Genomic DNA, 20,032 nt, shown 5'->3' with positions numbered 1-20,032 from the left:
ACTTTTAAGTGCAAAAATATATCAACATTTTTTAATGTTAATTTTACACCTTATTAAGGGTAAAATTAACATGACAAAGGGTATCTTTAACCCCTAATACACCTAAAAAGAGTAATATTTACACCGATTTCGCATCAATAATGCAGGGTAAAATTAACATTTCCGGAATGCTATTTTAACTTTTTCGGATTTCTCTCAGTGTAGGAAGGTATTATCTTAAATAAATCAATTTTCTGTAAATCATAGTGAATAAATTTGCGAAAATTTGTACAAAAGAAGTGTATAAGTTTTCTTCTTTACTAATATATTCTTTCTGTCTTTACAGATTTCCTCAAACTACTTTCAAGTACTTCAATGCAAATCCACCAAATACTGCAAAAATCAGAATCGAAAATTTTCAAAATTTCAACACTCTGCAGTAAAATTTATTTAGTATTTCCTGCGTGATTGCTAAGGAAAGAGTTAAAAGTAATCGATCATGCTTATCACCAAGATCATCAAGATAATCCTAAGAAATAAATCAAGAAGGAAAAAAATTTAGAAAGATGAAAGATCCCAATAAATTAATTCACATAGCAGATAAAAGTGATTTAAGACTTAATGAAATTCTTAATTTTCAAAAAGGAACAATTTTTGTAGTCTGATTTTAAAAACTGTTTCTAATATTTTCTAGTTTTAGGCTACACAAAATTATTTTTGTGCGGGAGACCGAGAAAGACATAAGCGAAACTCATGAGAAAGAAAATTATTAGAATTTCGACTTAATGAAATTTTACTGATATAAAAGGTGTAGGGGAAGAGCTCATAATTCTGGACAGTTTCTAAATTTGGACACTTTGAGGGTAAAATTGGACACTAGAAATAAATTGATTGAAATTATGGATATGTATTCCAATATTTGATGAATAATGAATTCTATCTCAATATTTGTTCTTTTTGGAAGATTTTAGCATTAAATTCATCAAATTTTGAATATGATTTGAGTTGAAATTGCCTTGTTAAAAATTCAGTTGGAGCAATTGCTTACAAGAAATATGTAGGACTTGGTGTTTGCTTCAGTCTTATTCAGCTGTGGTGAAGTACTCACAATTTTTCTACGTTATTTTTGAGTGATATTATTAAATATTCATTGAATATTGTGTTAATTCACGTTAATAGTGATTACATTTGACTTGAAATGAGATTGCCTTGTGAATTACCTTTTTCGTGTGAATAATGGGAAATTTTCTAAGAGATTCACCAGTGAGGTGATACTCCTTATTTTGGACAGGTGTTTCTTATCTCGAAATTTCGTGAAGTTTTAGCTTTTGTGATGACTAGGTTACATAAATGCCTGGATAAACAAAGGAGCATCATCTCTACGAACGACATGTAGTCAGAGAGGCCTTAAAAGTCTTCCGGAAAGGCCAGGGAATGCGCGAATCCGCGCTTATTGTGAGTAACGAAAACAACTCACTTTAACTCTTTCGTCTCTTTTGGGACTGTAGTACCCAAAGAAGCATATGCATCTTCTATCAAAAACAATGTTTTTTAATTATTCAGAACTGATAAAAATCCGATTCTTGTGGATGATTACAAACTATAAGGATGTCCAAATGTAAGATATTTTTTGTAGAACTTCCATTAATTCCTAAGCTTAGATATTTTTGATTAAAAATTGTGAAATTGGCTTGCAGCATATGCTGCGGTCCGGAAGGAGTTAATGAATGATATGGAAAGTTTCCGGGCTTCTCGTGACATTCTACGGTTCCCTTACATGAACAGGAAGACGACTTGGTAATATAGGTTCGTGAAATGGAGAACAATGGGCATTCTATTGAGGCGGATTAGCTGTCCAAAATTGCAAGCAAAGTGTCCAAATTAAGAACCAAGATGTCCATAATTAAAGTCAAATTCACCTCTACATATCAATTCATTTTTAAACGTATTAAGACTAATTTTAGTAAAACCAAAGACAATAAACAGCTTGCCAAGTTTCTAAACAACCCTTCTGAAATGAGAGTAACAAAAAAGTCAATTAGTATTGAAAATATCGCACTTCAAACTTAGAACATTGTTCTTACAAGCAGTATGTCCAAAATTTTGAGCCTTTTCCCTACCGAAGCCATTGACCCTCAAATTAAATTGAACTAAGTTGAATTTGTTTTTTTGTTCAAAATAAAAAGAACGGGAAATAGTGAAATAGGTTTATGGGAAAAGTTTGGAATAGAAAGAGATGTAGATTTAGATTACATAAAATTTTCCTGATCTAAAAGGTGTAGATGGATCATTTTGACCGGAATAATGCCCCATCTGCTGCATCCAGGAAATATTTTGTCTTGGATCAGGGGCATGACATTTTCTATGTCTCCTATATGTTTCTAGCGTGCCGAAAAAACTTTTTAGTTCATTAGCTATTTTCTGTCATTGCAAATGAATTAGCGAATAATACAAATACAAAATACAAGCCAATTTAATATAGAATAGGCAACCGAAAACCCCAAATTGGCAACCTACGTAGTTTTGGAGGTATCTCGTGAAATGTGTACGAAAATAGGAAAAAATTACACTAAAACTGGTCGCATTTTTCAGAGCTAATGTCACCCCCTGTCTTGGATATTGTACTACAGGTAATGAATATGTGTTAGTTATTATTGGGTTATGATAGGCTCTTTCTCAATTTCTTTAGTGATCGGTTTGATTAGTTTGATGATTAAAACGTAGAGGAAGGCTTTCAGGCTTTCCACGTATTCTGGTTGTGAAAACTTTATATTTTTTCCATATTTAGCTAGTCTCAAGTCACCAATTTCCTCAAGAAAATTAGATCACATTCATTAAAGGAACATTGGAAAAATATGATATGCTCAAAGCCATAATGTGTGCGAAGCCTGAAAGCCTTTCTCTATATGGGTTAATTTCACTGCATTTCCCTGGAATCCGTCGAATTCGGCTTTGTATCTAAGTCTCTTGGATTCTGAATTCATTGTTCAGGGAAATTGTGGGTAAAATTTCTCTCGAGCGGAGAATGAAAATTTATGTCTGGGGGGAGAATGTGTAAATTAGTTGTAAAGTAACAAAATATTTTAATGGCATAACTTTACATGGAATTTCCATATAAAGATGCAACCCCTTCTTGTTGCTGCGGTCTGTTTTGTGTTGATCTGACCCATTCAGAAATTTGCATAACAACACACAAATTTGGGATTATATTGTTCCAATGTTTCGAACCACTCAAATTCAACTTATGCTGCCCAACCCCGTATTCAATAACAAACTATACCGATAGAGAACTTTCTAAACTAAAAATCCACGAAGGTATGCTCCACCTTGTCCTGGAGAGAATATCCTAAAATAACAAAATTACAAGGATATTACATTTTGATATTATGTTGGGGGAATCTTGCTGAGAGATGAAAGGAAAAAAGAAAAGACCAGAGAGTCAATTTGAATGGTTTCAAAGGAGGACTTAATACTCTATCTCATGTCCTTGTTAGAGGATTTGCTCTTACTCTGCTTAAACCTGTCTAAAAAATGATATTTTATGGAAAATATCCCCTTAAATATAATTCAATTCACATGAGTTCAATATCCACAGAATCCCTTTTGTAAGTTTTAAACTAATCCCAAATACAAAATATTTTAGATTTCTGTTCCACTGCTGAAATATAGGGGAAAATCTTATCCAACTGTAAATACCATAAATTCCAGATAATATTCTCATATCTATCCACAGCATTTTAATATTTATGTGAATATAAAGTAAGGTTCTTGTAGTATAAAATACTTGAGATAAATGAAATCTACCCACAGGGAAATTGCAGAAAATAGAAAGAAAATTTCGTTTCGAATTAATTAGTCCTTGTTCAGGAAATTTTTCTCAAGTTGTATTAATGGGAATCTGTGTTGTCAATTTTCATTTTACTGATTAAATTATCCTCGTAAATTTTTAAGCAAAATTCCATCTCAAGCTCAAAGTGCCTCTGACAGAAATTACATTGGGTTTTTCATCAAAACTCTCTCCCTAAAATTCCAGTCATTGCTAAAAAGGATTTTAATTTAATTCATTTTATGTTTCTGGTCAATTATTCGTAAAGATATCGTCTTAAATAAGAGATATTTACCAAATTTATTACTTAAAATTTAATTTTGCTACGACATCCTACACTTAAATCCAGGGGCAACCCAGTAATATATCCCAATGGAAAGGGTTTCTTGACTATTTTATTTCGCGAATCTTTTTGAAGGTTTCTCAGTCATCACAGAAATGTCTTATTGTTTCTAATGGCTCCGGAACACTTTTTAGATCGGTAAAATTTCATTAAAACAAGATTCGCGTCCCTTTCTTTCTCAAAAGATTTACATAAGTCTATCCCATTCTTTTGCACTTAAAATTGGACTAAAATAAATTTAATTTGGTGTGATGTTCAAAAGAAGAAGAAGAAGAGTGCGAAAGAGTAGGAAAGACATAAGCAAAAATTTTTGAGAAAGGAAGAGATGTGAATTTTGCTCTTGTGAAATTCTCATGATCTAAAAGGTGTGCTGAAGCCCTAAGAGTCTAGAAACTGACAATCTAGTTCGAGGTTAGGATATCCACTAATAGATTTTTTTGAAATAAATTGCTTCAAATGCATTAAATCGACAGGACACTTATTTTTTGTATTGTAATATTTCATTTTGATAACTAGGGTAAGGGCTCATAATTTTGGACAGGGTGAATATAAGCATCAATGTTCTAAGTTTGAAGTGCGATATTTTCAATACTAATAGATTTTTCTGTTACTCTCTTTTTAGAAGAGTTGTTTAGAAACTTGGCAAGATGTTTATTGTTTTTGGTTTTACTAAAATATTAGTCTTAATACGTTTAAAAATGAACTGATATGTAGAGGTGAATTTGACTTTAATTATGGACATCTTGGTTGCTAATTTGGACAATTTTCTTGCAATTTTGGACAGCTAATTCGCGTCAATAGAATGCCCATTGTTTTCCATTTCACGAACCTATATTACCAAGTCTTCTTCCTGTTCATGTAAGGGAACCGCAAAATGTTACAAGAAGCCCGGAAACTTTCCATATCATGCATTAAAGTGAGTTGACTTCGATACTCCAAGTACGCGTGGATTCACGCATACCCTGGCCTTTCCGGGAGCCTTTTAAGGCTTTTTTCACTTACATTTCGGTCGCAAAGCTTATGCTCCTTTGTTTCTCCAGGCATTTATACAACCTAGTCATCACAAAAGCTAAAACTTCACGAAATTTAGAGAGAGAAACACCGGTCTTAAATAAGGAGTATCACTGGAGAATCTCTTAGAAAATTTACCATTTTTCACACGAAAAACGTAATTTACAAGGAAAATCTCATTTCAGGTCAAATGTACAAATCACCATTAACGTGAATTAACACAATAATCAATGAATATTTAATAATATCACTCAAAAATAACGTAGAAAAATTGTGAGTACTTCACCGCAGATAAATAAGACAGAAGGAAACACCAAGTTCTATCATTTTTCTCTCAAGCAATTGCTCCCAATGAAATTTCAACAAAGGAATTTCAACTCAAATTATATTCAAAAGGAAAATGATCAAATCCGATCCCGGAATCGCCACGAACGGGACCTATGCCAATGGATAGACATTCGTATAGGTAACAACTTTTGTTCTGGGACCAATGTTCTAAACTATGGAGGAAAAATTATAGGGCATAAAGACTATTTCTTAGAAGGAAGAATGGTAAAATGTATATAATGGACACCGATTCATCTTTATCCAGAGATGAGAGTAGGCGCATTTTGCAGATACTGGTATAAGATTAAAAAAAATTTTGGAACCCAGGACGATAAACGTTGGGAGTCCTTGTAAAAAAGCCTCTATCCTTCCGATAAATCACTAATTTGACAACAAATTACGCAAGAACTGTTAAAGCGATCTTGATAAAATTCGATATAGGGTCAGTGTATTACTTAAACTTTTTATCCATGCATACCGTCCCCTCCCCCCACTCTCCATTCTAATAGCCCCCATACAAAATGAGAGCATTTTACTTTATAACTCCTTTCTGAGAAGAGGTATTATCAACAATCGTCACGAAGAACTTTTTGATCGAGCTTGATTGAATGAAAAAAAAAATGAATAAGTAATACCGTTAACAATCATTTTCCAGATTTTTTATATTTCATTTTTCGCCTCATTAAGATCTGTTGGCACTTGAAAGATAGAAACATATCCTCATTGTATAATCTAATTGGCATTAGTGATGATTTTTTTGATATTGTAATGAATATTTTGGGGTGGTATGCTAGTTAATGAGTCTTCCTTAATCTTTGTTCCCATGTCGAATTTCAGCTTTTTAACTCCTCTCTAAAATTAGTAATATAATCAAGATACAGAGATGATGAAGAAGTCGTGAACCATATTGGCATTTTCGATTTAGTCCACACACTAGAAGCAATTTTCGTCAAAAAGTGCCTTTTTTAAAAAAAATTCTGACGTTTCTGTCTACAAGAATAGGGGAAATTTTTCTTAAAAAAATCATTTTTTAAAGAAATTTCTACTAGTATGTAGAGGCCTTACGGATCTTACGAGATTTATGACTATTATTTTTTCACTTTTTTCAATTGATTACAGTCAAATTCTTTTTGATTAATCTGCTAATTTACTGTCTTAGAATAATTTTATTATAGAAGATTATTTTAAGACGGAAAAGGCGGAAAATTAAAACTTTTATTTTAAAATTTGACTAAGAAGCATATGCTTCATGTGAACAAAAAGTACTTTAAAAAATAATTTAAAATTTTATTTTTATTACCTAAATTTCAATGCATAACAACATCTTTACAATCACGATTTTTAGATCAAATAAATCTAATATATTATAACTAATCTTGGTAGAAAAATAATCCTTCTGCAAAAGCGTAAAGCTAATGGGTTAACGAAACACCATAAGAGACTCTTAATCTCCTTAAGAGAGTAATATTAAGAGATTCGAAGGTGTTTGTCGTGGATAAACTCTCTTAAAAGTTTAATAGGAAAACAAACCGAATAAAAATTTCAATAAAACTTTATTAATCCCAATTAATTCACAATACTTGAGAATTTTATTTTACTTTCAAGAGCTCTTGGAAGCTTTTAACCCTTTTTATTCCCTTAGAACAGTATTTTCATCTGGCTTGGGTTCTAGAATTTGATTCTCCGTAACGATAAAAGTTCCTGTATTAAGATGAGTGAGTTGATGAGTAGACAAAGTTGATTGCTGTGAAAAACTCTTCTTGCAAACATTACAAGAATAGGGCTTTTCTCCCGTATGGCTTCTGATGTGGACCTGAAAGGCAAGGATTGACATTAATGTGAATTTCGAGGTTATTTCAAAATATTCAAAAAAATTTTTCTAAGCCTAGATTCGGTTTCAAAATTCGGAACGCCAATTTTTGGACACTAAATCTATTTTTCGTTTTTGATTAACAAAAAATAGATGTTTTTTCCAGTTTTTTCTTTAAACTGATCCCTCTTAATGTCATGTACTTTGCATAGATTTTTCTTAGTGAAAATGATTTTCGGAAAAATATCGAAAATAATAGAAAAATATGAAGTGACATGTCATTATTGTAAATCCCAAAATAGATACAAGAATCGACTTAGCGATCAGCGCTGAAAATGAGGATGCTACTTCTGAATGTTCGATAGGCTAAAATTCCGTATTCCGGATAACTCTTTCGTCTCCTTTGGGACTCCGGGTACCCATTGAAAAAAGAATTTTTTTGGACTATTTAGAATCGATAAAAATTCGATTCTTGTGAATAATTACAAACTATAAAGATGTCCTGAACTAAGATATTTTTGGTCAAAAATCGTTAATTTTCGATTTTCTGCTTCCTTGCAGATATTGTGACTATTTTAATATTTCTAGACCCGAATAAGGAAAATCCTCTCAGGGCCAATAAGTATGATAACTAACAATTACAGATTACATAAATTCGAAAAACAATTTTTCCTTAAATTTTCAAAAAACTTGTTCAAACTTTATGAGTACTCTCGTCCCCAAAATCTAGAGGTCAAATGTAAGGTTATCGATACAAAATCGATAATATTGGCTTTGGGAAAATTGAAGTTTGTATTCTTTGCGTTCTTTTGGGGACGAGAGTCCCCATGAGTTTTCCAATTTCCCAGAGGAGGAAAAAATTCTTTCTCTGTAAAAGTATCATATTTGACCACTAAGAATTACAATAAAGTGAGTTTTACTGAAATTCGTTCGCTGGATATGTTGTGGTTCGGAAAAAGATAACGCAAGGTTTCGGGCAACGCGGAATTCCGGATAAACCAAATGTAACTTCGAACAACTCTCTCAGAACTAAAGAAATCTTTAAAGTACTGTAGAATTGCATCAAAGTCCTAACGTATAATTTGGAATTCTAATTTAAACCTATAATACACGTTTGTGAAAATCCCGGATGTATAAAAGTTACTATTAAGATCAATTTCCGGACCGTTTCCAAGGTCTATGTGATGTTATTCCTGCTGGAACACTCGTTAACGTGTCTACGGGTTAGAAAGCCGAGAAAATCAGTCCGGTATAAAAAGTTAGTGAGGAGGAATGTACGGACTAGCTAGAACCTCTCAGAGAACCTAGCTGAATACTAAAAGGCGTGGCGGTTAAATGCTTTAAGGCACCCCTTTCCTTACAAATAATGATAAACTAGTCATTCTTACATAGTTTCCTCCCCGCAATTCCTAGGTTCCCCATAAAGCGGGCTAGATGCCTGATAGGCCCCAGTACACTCAAGTGAGTGATAGTAGATTGGGTAACCAACCCCAGTGGCAAGTCAGCAACCTGAGGTTAATCAACAAGGGCCCTGGTCCTTCTAGAGAAGATTAAGCAAGAGCCTAACAACCCCTCCCCGTAAAAGCAAGACGTTCCTGGAACGAACAGACGGAGTGTCGTCAGGACTCTAGGAGATCAGTGTGAAAGGCCCAGTTCCTTAAGGAGACATTGCAGCTACCTAATTAAGTAAATGATTCCCTTAACTGTTTTTTTCAGTAGATTACTGACGGCAATTCGTATAAGAAGGTCAAGGAGATGAACTCCCTCCGCATGCGTCAGGGGGTGCAATCCTTTCAGGACAGGAAAACACAAAATTCTTTACCATTAAAGCTTTCGACGCTTCACCGCGTCTTCCTCAGTGGCTAAAAATTCCCTTAACCTACGACTGACCGATTTTAATGACATTAGACTTACTCCTATTGTTCAAGGGATTTAAGATAAGGAAGGGCGAATGCGTAACGTACAGCCTTTTCCCCTCAATTGAGATGTTCCACACCAAGCGGACTAAGCACCTGGTAGGTCTCGGTATATTCAGATACGCAACCATACGCAACGGAAGTTTGGGAAACCGACCGCAGTAGAACTTACGAAAACGGGATCAGGTCCTTCTTGAGAAGGCCGGACGATGACCTAGCAACCTGACCTCGGCACAATTGCTACGAACATTCAACACTGAGCCTCGAAAAAGTAAATTGCTATTCAAAATCAGAGAAATCGAGGCTTAAGTTCACGATAAGCCTAGAATTGAAGGACCCCAATTCATTCCCGGACTCCCGGAATCACGAAAATCCCCTTTGTAGAGGCACAAACGATGTGAACTGGCGAAGCTCTCGTGACGCAGTAGCTATACTACTCGTGTCACTACCTGACCAGACCACAATGGTTCGAATCGTTCGAATGTAATAGACAGACTGCTGCCTCAGGCCTTACCAAGCCTACCCAACATGTTCCCCTGTCTCCTGATAGCGCCATCTATCTAGATATTTTACGGTAATCCCCAGACCTTACTACCTACTACTACTACCTTATTGACGTTCGTCATGTACTGAGTGACTGGTAGAGCAATGAGCGAGTATCTAGCCTCACGATGCACGTTATGCTCGTGTGGATCATACCGATATGCAACAAGCATTACGGGTAATTCACAACAGAAAAACCTTGGACATCTCTCTACTGGAGGTCATTTTTCTATTTACCGGTCACGTTCCTAAGGGACCAGGTCTCTCGGACCCCTCCTCAGAGGTTTCACAGGAGGGAGAGAGTTTCCACTGAAGGAAAGTATCACTAAAAGCATGCATTGCTTTTAGTGGTTTACCGGATTGCTTCTTAAGCATCCTGTTACTCCTGTTACTAATTTGATTGCTTAGCTTCCTTACGTTCAGGCTGCTGCTGCTCTTGAATCTCTTCTTGCAGACGTCGCATTCGTAGGGTTTGTTGGAGTTGTGAGATCTCATATGTCCATAGAGATGTCCCGAACTGTTGAATCCTCTTCCGCAGAGTTGGCAGACGTGTGGTTTCTCTCCAGTGTGGATCCTCTGATGGATGACTGCGGTTTCCTGTCTGGCGAAGCGTTTTGGACAAATCGAGCAAGCATAGGGTCGTTCTCCAGTATGGCTCCTTCGATGGATGGCCAGAGTATTGGATCCGGCGAATGATCTACCGCAGTCCGAGCAAACGTACGGTTTCTCTCCTGTGTGCGTCCTCAGATGGATCCCCACGTAGCCGCTTTGCTTGAAGCCCCGTCCACAAATCGGACACATGAACGGTCTCTCTCCCGTGTGGACCCTCATGTGCTTCGTAAGATTGCACATCTGCGTGAAACTTTTATTGCAGACTTCACAGACAAATGGCCTCTCTCCCGTATGGGTCCGGAGATGGATACTCAGGGACCTAGCTTCGACGTAGTACTTGGGACAGTAGGGACATGTCAGGATCTTATGTTTCGTATGATGCTTCATGTGTTTAGACAGTGAACTGGCCCACTTGAATCTCTTTCCACAAACCGAACACAAATTTGGCTTCCCCACAACATTCCTCAGCTCCCCAGTATGCTTTTTCTTATGCTTGGTCAGGTTGCAGCTCTCAGCAAAGGTCTTCCCACAAGTCAAACAGACATGGGGCTTGACAATCAGATGAGTCTTGCTATGACGTCGAAGAATTTTGCTATCTGCGAATTTTTTATGACATTCTCGACACTCAAAGTGATTCTCCGGTTCCTGAACACCTGTCACCTGGACTTCCCGGTGAACCTCCTCCGAATGCACGCACAGCTCTTCCGGAGAGGCAAATGTAGATCCACAGATATTGCAAGGATGATAAATCTTCGTTTCGTAGACTTTTAAGTCCTTCACCGTGGCCAGAACATCATCACAAGGGGAGCAACAAACTTCTGGAAGAATTTCAACTTTGGATAATTCAATCCCAGTGTCCTGAATTTGAAGATTCTCAAAGGGAATGTCTTCAGAAGTGCCCAAAGTGTCATCGAAGTAGACACTCTCCTCCGCAATGACTTCCTGGGATTGTGAATTGTCTTCCGGAATTTCCGGAAGATTGTCTTTTTGCAGACATTCAATTACTTGGGGTACTTCTGCTGGAAGTTCCTCAGGAACTTCTTCCTGAGTATTTTTGGGGCTTTCCGGACATTCTTCCGGAACTTGTTTTGTCAAATACAGCCGGAATGTGGCATCAGCCTTTTGACACTGTTGCTTGAAGGTGAAAGCCCTACTGACCTGTAGTACACATTGTATGCACATCTTGTCCGGAAGGCCATCACCTCTTTCAACTTCCACGCAGGACACTGTCCGCAGCATATCATCGAGGCAGGACCCAAAGATTGTCTTCATTTCCACCTGTAAACAATAAACGTCATAGCAGTCCATGCTGTATATGTCCAAAGCTAAATTTTAAGCACTTTCTTACCTTTTGCCCCATACAAGAGCGACACAATTTGTCAAAATCCATTGCACTTGTCACATTATTTGAAGAATTTAGCAATGCAGACATGTTTTTCATAGGAAAAGTATATAAAAATAGTAAAAATCTCTCTTAATAGCACTTTGTTTTGATTTTTCACGTTCATTGAGCATGTGCACTACTGTCAAAAATATATATGAAGCATATGCATCAAGCAATTTCGAACAACGAAACATATTGGCGGGAAAATAAATATTCGAATAGAGGAGGGTGGGGTTCCAAAGAACAGGAACTGAATTCAATAAATTAAATAATCTTAGTTGTGGTTCGTAATCACTGTTCTGGCTTTATCGTTTTAATAATTCTATTTAGTAAATTCTTTTTAGCAACATTTTCTGTGGAATTAATCGAAATATTTAATATTTAATTACAAATATAAAAGTTTATCGAATAATCGATCGAATAAGATGCAACAGCAGTTCTTAAAATTTTCTGTTGCCATCAACGTTTATCTAAATTACCCTTAAATGGCGAGCAACAGAGAGACACTGGTTCTCATAACCTCTAATTTAATAATTTAAAATAAAAAATAAAAACAAAAAATAAAAAATGGAACCTCGATTAAAATCTAAATAATAATACAAAGTACCTACATCCAGAAATTCTATAATTTTTAAATTTGTTTTAAAAAATGTCTAGGCAGATTGTTTAACTACACATGCCAATGACCCGAAATTATTCGTTTTATCGATTTTTCAAGATCAAGGCTTTGATAAGACTTTTATGAGAATATTTATCAAGCATTTTGAGAAAGTTTTCATTTACTTGAAGTTTCTAGAATCATCATCAAGTCTAATTTTTTCAATTTTTTTTCGATAGGGTATAAACCGATTATGTACCTGTAATCATTTTTTTTGTTGAAATATTGATTGTAAATTAGTTTTACCAAATTTTAGGCACAGTAGGGTAAGTGCTCATAATTTTGGACAGTTTCTAAATTTGAACACTTTGAGGGTAAAATTGGACACTAAAAATAAATTGATTAAAATGATGGATTTTTTTCCAATATTTGATGAAAAATGAATTCTATCTAAATATTTGTTCTTTTTGGAAGATTTAGACACTAAATACGTTAAATTTTGAATATGATTTGAGTTGAAATTGCTTTGTTGAAAATTCAGTGTGAGCAATTGCTTACGAGAAATATGACAGAACTTCGTGGCTTACTTCAGTCTTATTTAGTTTTGGTGAAGTACTAACAAAGTTTGTTCGCTGTTTTTGAGTGATATTATTGAATATTCATTGAATATTGTGTTGATTCACGTTACTGATGATTTGTACATTTGACCTGAGGTGAGATTTGCCTTGTGAATTATATTTTTCGTGTGAAAAATGGGAAATTTTTTAAGACATTCACCAGTGAGGTGATGATTCTTATTTTGGACAGGTGTTTTTCTCACGAAATTTCGTGAAGTTTTAGCTTTTGTGATGAATAGGTTGGGTAAATGCCTGGAGAAACAAAGGAGCATCATCTCTACGAAAGAGATGTAGCGAGAAATGCCTTGAAAGGCTCCCGGAAAGGTCAGGGAATGAGCGAATCCGCACGTACTTGGAGCACCGAAGTCAACTCACTTTAATGAATGATATGGAAAGTTTCCGGGCTTCTTGTGACATTCTGCGTTTCCCTTACATGAACAGGAAGAGGACTTGGTAAGATTGGTTCATCAAATGAAGAACAATGGGCATCCTATTGAGGCGAATTAGCTGTCCAAATTTACAGCCAAGTTGGACAAATTAATAAACAAATTGTCCAAAATAAGAGCCAAAGTCACCTCTACATATCAATTCATTTTTAAACGTATTAAAACTAATTTTAATAAAAATAAGACGATAAATAGCTTGCTAAGTTTCTAAACAACCCTTCTGAAAAGAGAGTAACAAGAAATGTCAATTAGTATAGAAAATATCGCACTTCAAACTTGGAACTTCGATGCTTATAAGCAGACTGTCCAAAATTATAAGCACTTCCCCTATGAGAGAAATTTATGACTGCAGGCAAAGTGTGGGAAAATTGTTCTATGAACATTTCTATAAAGTTATATTATTGAAGGAAAAGGGAAGAAGAGACCGAACAGTTAAGAAAAGTTCTCCAATTTTGCTTGAAATATAGGTTAGGGAAACTGCTTGTAATTTGAGACAGTGCGTGTATATAAGCTCCAATCTCCTAAGTTCGGAGTGCAATATTTTCAATAGAAATTGAAGTTTTTTGTCACTGAATGAGTAAAAATTAATAAAAATATAGACATGACTATGACTGTAATTTTGGACACATTGCCTGTAATTTCGGACAGCAGGATGCACATTTCGTCCATTTTAAGAGCCCAACTTACTAAGTCGTTCTCCTGTTTATGAGACAGAAGCGTAAGATGTCTTAAGAAGCCAAGAAACTTTCCATATAATTTACTCAAGTATTTATATTCCCTTGAAGGCGATATTAACAAAGCCTTAAAAGTTTAATAATAATATATTCCCTTGTCTTTCTGGAAGTCTTCTAAGGAACTTCGTGTTTTATCTCGTTTGTAGAGATGGTCCTTCTTTGTTTCTTAAGGCTTTATACAACCTAATTATCACAAATATTAATAATCTACAGAATATCGTGTGTAAAATTGTCCATTTTACACACGAAAAACTTAATTGGCAAAGCATATTTCATTTGAGATCTAATAAACATATTCCTCTTAACATGAATTAACACAATATTCAATTAATCTTTGAGAATATCATTTAAAAATTGAAAAAAAATTATTAGCACTTTACCACAACTAAATAAAACTGAAGTAAATGAAAAATTCCATCATTATTTCTAGTCATGAACTGCTCATATTGAAATTTTTACGAAGTAATTTTTGATTCAAATGAAAATCAAACGAATTTAGTTGTGATATCTTTTAAGAAGGAATGGCAAAGCGTCCCAGCTTTGCACAATGCTCGAACTTACGAGATAGAGCTCACCGTGAATTAGTTTTTCGCATGATCTTTTGGTTGCGTACTGGTTTACTAGATATCAAATTGATTCATAATTCATAAAGGCATTTGAAAATCAAAAAAAATCAGTAGGGGAAAGTAATCTCCCTTCGAACGTTCATACCTTCGAATAATATGAAGTTCCTTTAAGTTTTCCTAAGAAACTTGAACATTTCTATTAAATATTTGTTAGCTTATCAATTATTGATAAATTATGTGACAATCATGCGGAAATCTCTTAGGAAAAGTAAAAGAAATTCACATTATTTGAAGGCATGAACTTTCGAAGGAAGAGTACTTTCCCCTACTTAACCAATTCATTATCAATGAAGACCGATGCAGCCGGGTTCGAAATTTCAATACTTTTCCAAAAAATCCAAATTTAACCAAATCGCTTGAAAAAAGGACCATCCAAAGTGGTTGACTTTTGACTTTCAATAATTTAAAATGGTAAATTTTCCGGTCGTAGGTATGTTTGGACGAAATGTTCGCCTGGACCACCTCTAAAACATATACAAAAGTCATTGAAAAAGCTTGGGCCAATTTTGAGAAAAACCTAAAAAAATGTTTTTTGTGGGGATAGAGGGGGTGTCGGGAGGGGAAAAAACGTCTAGAGATATTGTTTTTTATTGGGGGTCATCGAAAACTGGAAGTCGATATCTCTTACAGTTTAAGCTCTAGAACAGTGACAAGTTGAAAAAAGGCGATTATATAACTGATCTCTCTTTGAGTTCGAGCAGTGAGAGAGTAAATATTCAGACAGAAAACATTATTTATCAAATATATTAAAAGAAAATTCTATAAGTTTAACCAATTTGATTGTAGTGTCCATCCTGTGATCAAAGCGTCCAAAATTAGTAGCTGTCCGAATTTAGAAGCACTTCTCCTATAAACCAATTTTTGTCATTTTTGTATATGCCAATTGAAACACTAGTATTACATTTATCTATCTGTACATTTTGTATCTTATTACTTAGAGAAATTAATATAAAAATTAGTATAATTGCAACCATGTACTGTGAAGATTGCAAAACTGATAAATGGGAGTTCGAAAAATGAGATGAATAGTTATAAATTTTAGTAAAAACTTTGCAAGAAAATTGTTTCTGTAGATTGAAAATGAACAAATGCAATATATTTATATTGGAAAAAATTGAGTTTAATTGACACTCCCAACTTTTTGTGAAAACATTCAAGATCAAAAATCAAATTCGTTCCAATATATCCCCGCCTTCCTCTAACGTGAGTGTGAAATGAGAATGAGCAAATGCATGAAGCATTTGCTCATGAAGCATTCTACAACATTTACTTAGGTGTCTCTTCCCACCATGACTAATAAAATATTTTTTAAATCCACAAAAAATTGCGAAGAATATTAAATAGTCCTACACACAGCCATCGCTTACAAAATGCTAAACATTTGCCCAAATAAGCAAAAAAAAACCTAAACAGTAAGATAAGAATGAGATAAGTCGAGGTGAAAGATCTCTTATTCCATTATCAGCAATTTACTGTGGCTATAGTACCTTCATGATAATAAATATCTAAAAACTGTTTTATATAATTCACCTGAAAGTGAGACAGTGACCTCGAGAAATTGAGACATGCGAGTTATTCATTCATTCATTCATTCACATCAAAATATGTTTATATGTATTAAAAATTGACGATACGGAAAGAAATGGACAAGAATTGGTGATTATGAGATGATTTTAATTAGTAAATAGATGAGTTTTTTTCTTCACTCTGAAATTTAATTACTTTTGAGAATGAGTCTCATTAACACTTCTGCTACCGGTACAAATTATCAGCTGAACCAAAAGTAAAAAGTAATAATATTGGGACTGGATTTTAGTCAATACAGGGCTCAAAAGCGTTGTTAAATTACGCGATTTAAGATATTCGTGTAAGTAAATGTATATTTACATCGCAATCCTTTATCTTACTCCTTATCTTAAATTTATAATGGTAATGAAGTACTGCAAAATTGTAAATGTAATTTACATGTGTCATATATTCAATAACTTAAGATTTAAAATTCAGTAAAAAATAGCCTGACTTAGCCCATAAAACTGATTTTAAAAATTACAAAGCATTTTGTTCCTTACTAATTCAGATGAATTAGTGAAACAATATATATTTCTGTTACGAAAAGGAATGTAATTAATTATCTTCAAGTATTTAAACAATAGCATTTTCCTCCTGAATTTTTATTATTTTTATTATTTACTCAAAATTATTTCAATGTTGAATATAATTTGAGTTATTGAATATTTATTACAATTTTGGTATAGATAGGGTGTTCCTAATATCGTCCACTTGTTTTGCTTATGAAAATTAAACAGTAAGAAAGAAATAAAATCCCGTAAACTATTTGAACAAGATGCTCTTAAAAAAGCTTTGAAAGAGCTTCTTCAAGGCGACAGTCTTTGTAAAACTTTCTGTAGGATATTTCACATACTGTGGACGATATTAAAAACAATAAGCTTTATGTATCACCCAAAGGAATGTAATACTTTTAATCATTTTAAAAAGTATTATAAATTATTTTAGAAGAAAAAAGATGTTATAATGCTCTACTCAATACCCGTGAAAAGTTATAACAAAAAGAAATCAATGTACTTTGGACACACTTTGTTTTTTTTTAAGCAAAAAATGTTAATAAAATTAAAAAATGGTTCATAATTTCCTAATTTTTCTTCCTCCAATAATTTATTACTTGTCAATTTTCATTTTTACTGAACAGTTTACCAAAATACTGCCCAATTTGCTGAAACTTTTTTTTAAGTATCGCAAGGGCTAACTCATTTCGCGGAGCTAGAACCAACCTAGGTCAAACATGTCTATTTTGGAATTTTGAGATTTTTTCACTGTTTCAGATGGTCAAAGACAAAAAGAAAATCACAAAGAAACACAAGACTTTATAATATTAATAGTACTTTTTCGGCGTTTCCTTTCCTTTTGCCTTCTAAAACTTTTAGGAAATATCAAAGATCCAAATTAGACATGATTCTAAATTACCCCATCATACCCTAATACGGGCTTCAGACCTAGGCTTAAGCCATATGGCTGAAAGTCCCTAATTTCTTATCTTATTAGCCGGTTAAAACCGAACAAACGCCAAATGAAACGTGTACGTCAATTGTCAAAACGGTATTTGAACAGACATATTTTGACGTTTATTCGGTTTCACACACGTGCACACCTCTGCCCCAATGAATTAAGTGCTTAGGGCGCTTGTTCCACAATGCAAGTGTCCCGGGTTCGAATCCGTTTAGTATCACAAGAATATTTTGGCATTCAATGTGTTAAAATTTTATCAACTGGGCTTTATTTCAATTGATTGCAAATGACTTAGAAGGGATAGAATGGACAATTATATCCGTGTTTAGAATATCTAGAAATTCCATTTCCAGAAAAACCTAGATCCTAGGTAATGCAACTGACAATCTCATTCCTGTATCATAGAAAAATCCTTATTCATGTTTAGATATATCGCTTCAAAGATGGTTTAGCTCCGCTATGAGATTTTAGGCTACATTGTTATTAATATTAGCGTATATGGAGAAATGGGGCACCTTTGAATTGGGGCAGCTTTGAACTAGGGATTTTTCTTCTATGTATAAATGGAACTGAGACATATCATACTATTATTTAGCTCCTTCTGTTTATTGATCTCAATTATTATCATGATAAGGCTCAATTTAATTTAAAATTAGATGAAAAATACCTATTTCAAAGCTGCCCCAGGTTTAAATTCGCCCCACTTCCCTCTATTTTTCTCTGGAGCTAGATTATACCATGGTAAGGTTCAGTATCATTTAAAAAGACCGGAAGTCGCTATCTCGTACCGTTTGACCTCTAGCTCGGGAGCAACCTTAAGGTTAAGTAAAAGAAATTTCCGAAAAAAAATTCAATAAGACAAATGCACGGATTTTTGAACTGGCTCAGATTTATTATGTGGCTTTTTTCTTGATAAATACAGTACAAATTTTTTTGAAGCACAAGGAACCAAATTATAAAACCAAAGCATTAAAAATATACAAATAAAAACTAAGTATTAAATTTATCAAGAAAAAAAGCCCTGTCCAAATTGTACCACTTTACCCTATATTCGCATACGACGTTTCGAGGACGATTTTCCCCTTCCTCATATAATGTGAATATAATCGAATAAATCTTAACCAGGTCAAAAATCCGTGCACTTGTCTTATAAGTCTTGCACTGACCGAATTTTATCGAAAAATATTCAAAATCGGTACATAACTGGTTCATCACCGATAGAGACCGTTACAGCCGGGTTCAGAATTTCAATACCTTTCCAAGAAAGCTAAATTTAATCAACTCGGTTAAAAAATGGGCCCTCTAAAGTGGATGACCTTTGACTTTCAATAATTCAAAATGGCGAAGTTTCCGGTCATAGGTATGTTTGGACAAAATGTTCACCTGAACTACCTTTAAAACATATCCGAAAATCATTGAAAAAGCTGAGGTCAATTTTGAGAAAAACTTGAAATTTTTTAGTGGGGGTCATCGAAGACTGGAAGTCGATATCTCTTATGCCCTAGACCTATTTACGACTTAAGCCGAGAGACGACTTAGTGGAAAATTATGGAAATGTAGTTTAATCATTATTTCAAATATAATTACGCTAAGCCGTCTCTCGGCGAATCCTCAGGTCTGTCGAGGCCCTTACCGTTTAAGCTCCAGAGCGGTGACAAGTTGAAAAAAAAACGATTATAGCGATTATATAACTGCTCTCTTTTTGAGTTCGAGTAGTAAAATGGGTGAGAAAGCCGAATTTCAAAGCTACCTAACTCAAAGTTGCCCCTCTTCACCCTATTAGTCAAAATTCCTTCAATTAATTATCGTAGAGTATATAAAAAATAACAATTTATAGGAAGTTATCCCCATTTAGTTATTACTAAACTTGATATTACCATCAACATCGTTTACATTCTGCAATTAGCTACCCAAAAGCTTTAATCTCTTGCAGTTTTAAATCCAATTACTGAACTTTTGATAGCAACTTGAATTAATTACCCGACCGGGGGTGTATGGATTAAGTCACACAAACGTGTCGGTGTGTATTTAAATAACTTCTGCAAGGCTTTCAAGCTGTGCAACTACATAACTCTTCCTCAGGGGGGTTCATTGATGGGGAAATGACGGTGAGTCAAAGACGATTCTTTCTTTCTCTTTATTTTTTTTCTCCAGTGACCAAGAGATAATCGCTCGACTGTGTTTGAAGATTGAATGAGTCAGTGATAAGAAATTGAAAATGTTTTGGGGAATTTTC

General features: G+C 34.4%; 1 protein-coding gene across 1 annotated transcript; it reads right to left on the bottom strand.

The window, feature by feature from the left end:
* Positions 1-7,020: 7,020 nt before the first annotated feature.
* On the bottom strand, positions 7,021-11,907 carry LOC129799068 (zinc finger protein ZFP2-like). The gene is made up of 3 exons (XM_055842676.1): positions 11,716-11,907; positions 10,173-11,645; positions 7,021-7,299 (listed from the first exon to the last, which is right to left on the bottom strand). Exons 1-3 carry the CDS (start codon positions 11,806-11,808, stop codon positions 7,117-7,119), a joined length of 1,749 nt encoding a protein of 582 aa, XP_055698651.1. The 5' UTR covers positions 11,809-11,907; the 3' UTR covers positions 7,021-7,116.
* Positions 11,908-20,032: the final 8,125 nt, after the last annotated feature.

This window comes from Phlebotomus papatasi, chromosome 1 (assembly GCF_024763615.1).
Source record: "Phlebotomus papatasi isolate M1 chromosome 1, Ppap_2.1, whole genome shotgun sequence".
Classification (NCBI taxonomy): Eukaryota; Metazoa; Arthropoda; class Insecta; order Diptera; family Psychodidae; genus Phlebotomus; species Phlebotomus papatasi.
This window is presented reverse-complemented; position numbering and strand designations above follow the sequence as displayed.

Excerpts from the sequence above, each read along its gene's own strand:
- LOC129799068 (XM_055842676.1), bottom strand. The coding sequence starts at position 11,808 with ATGAAAAACATGTCTGCATTGCTAAATTCTTCAAATAATGTGACAAGT. Across the intron at positions 11,646-11,715 it reads GCTCTTGTATGGGGCAAAAG|GTGGAAATGAAGACAATCTT; the intron begins GTAAGAAAGTGC and ends TATTGTTTACAG. Across the intron at positions 7,300-10,172 it reads AGAGCAGCAGCAGCCTGAAC|GTCCACATCAGAAGCCATAC; the intron begins GTAAGGAAGCTA and ends CTTGCCTTTCAG.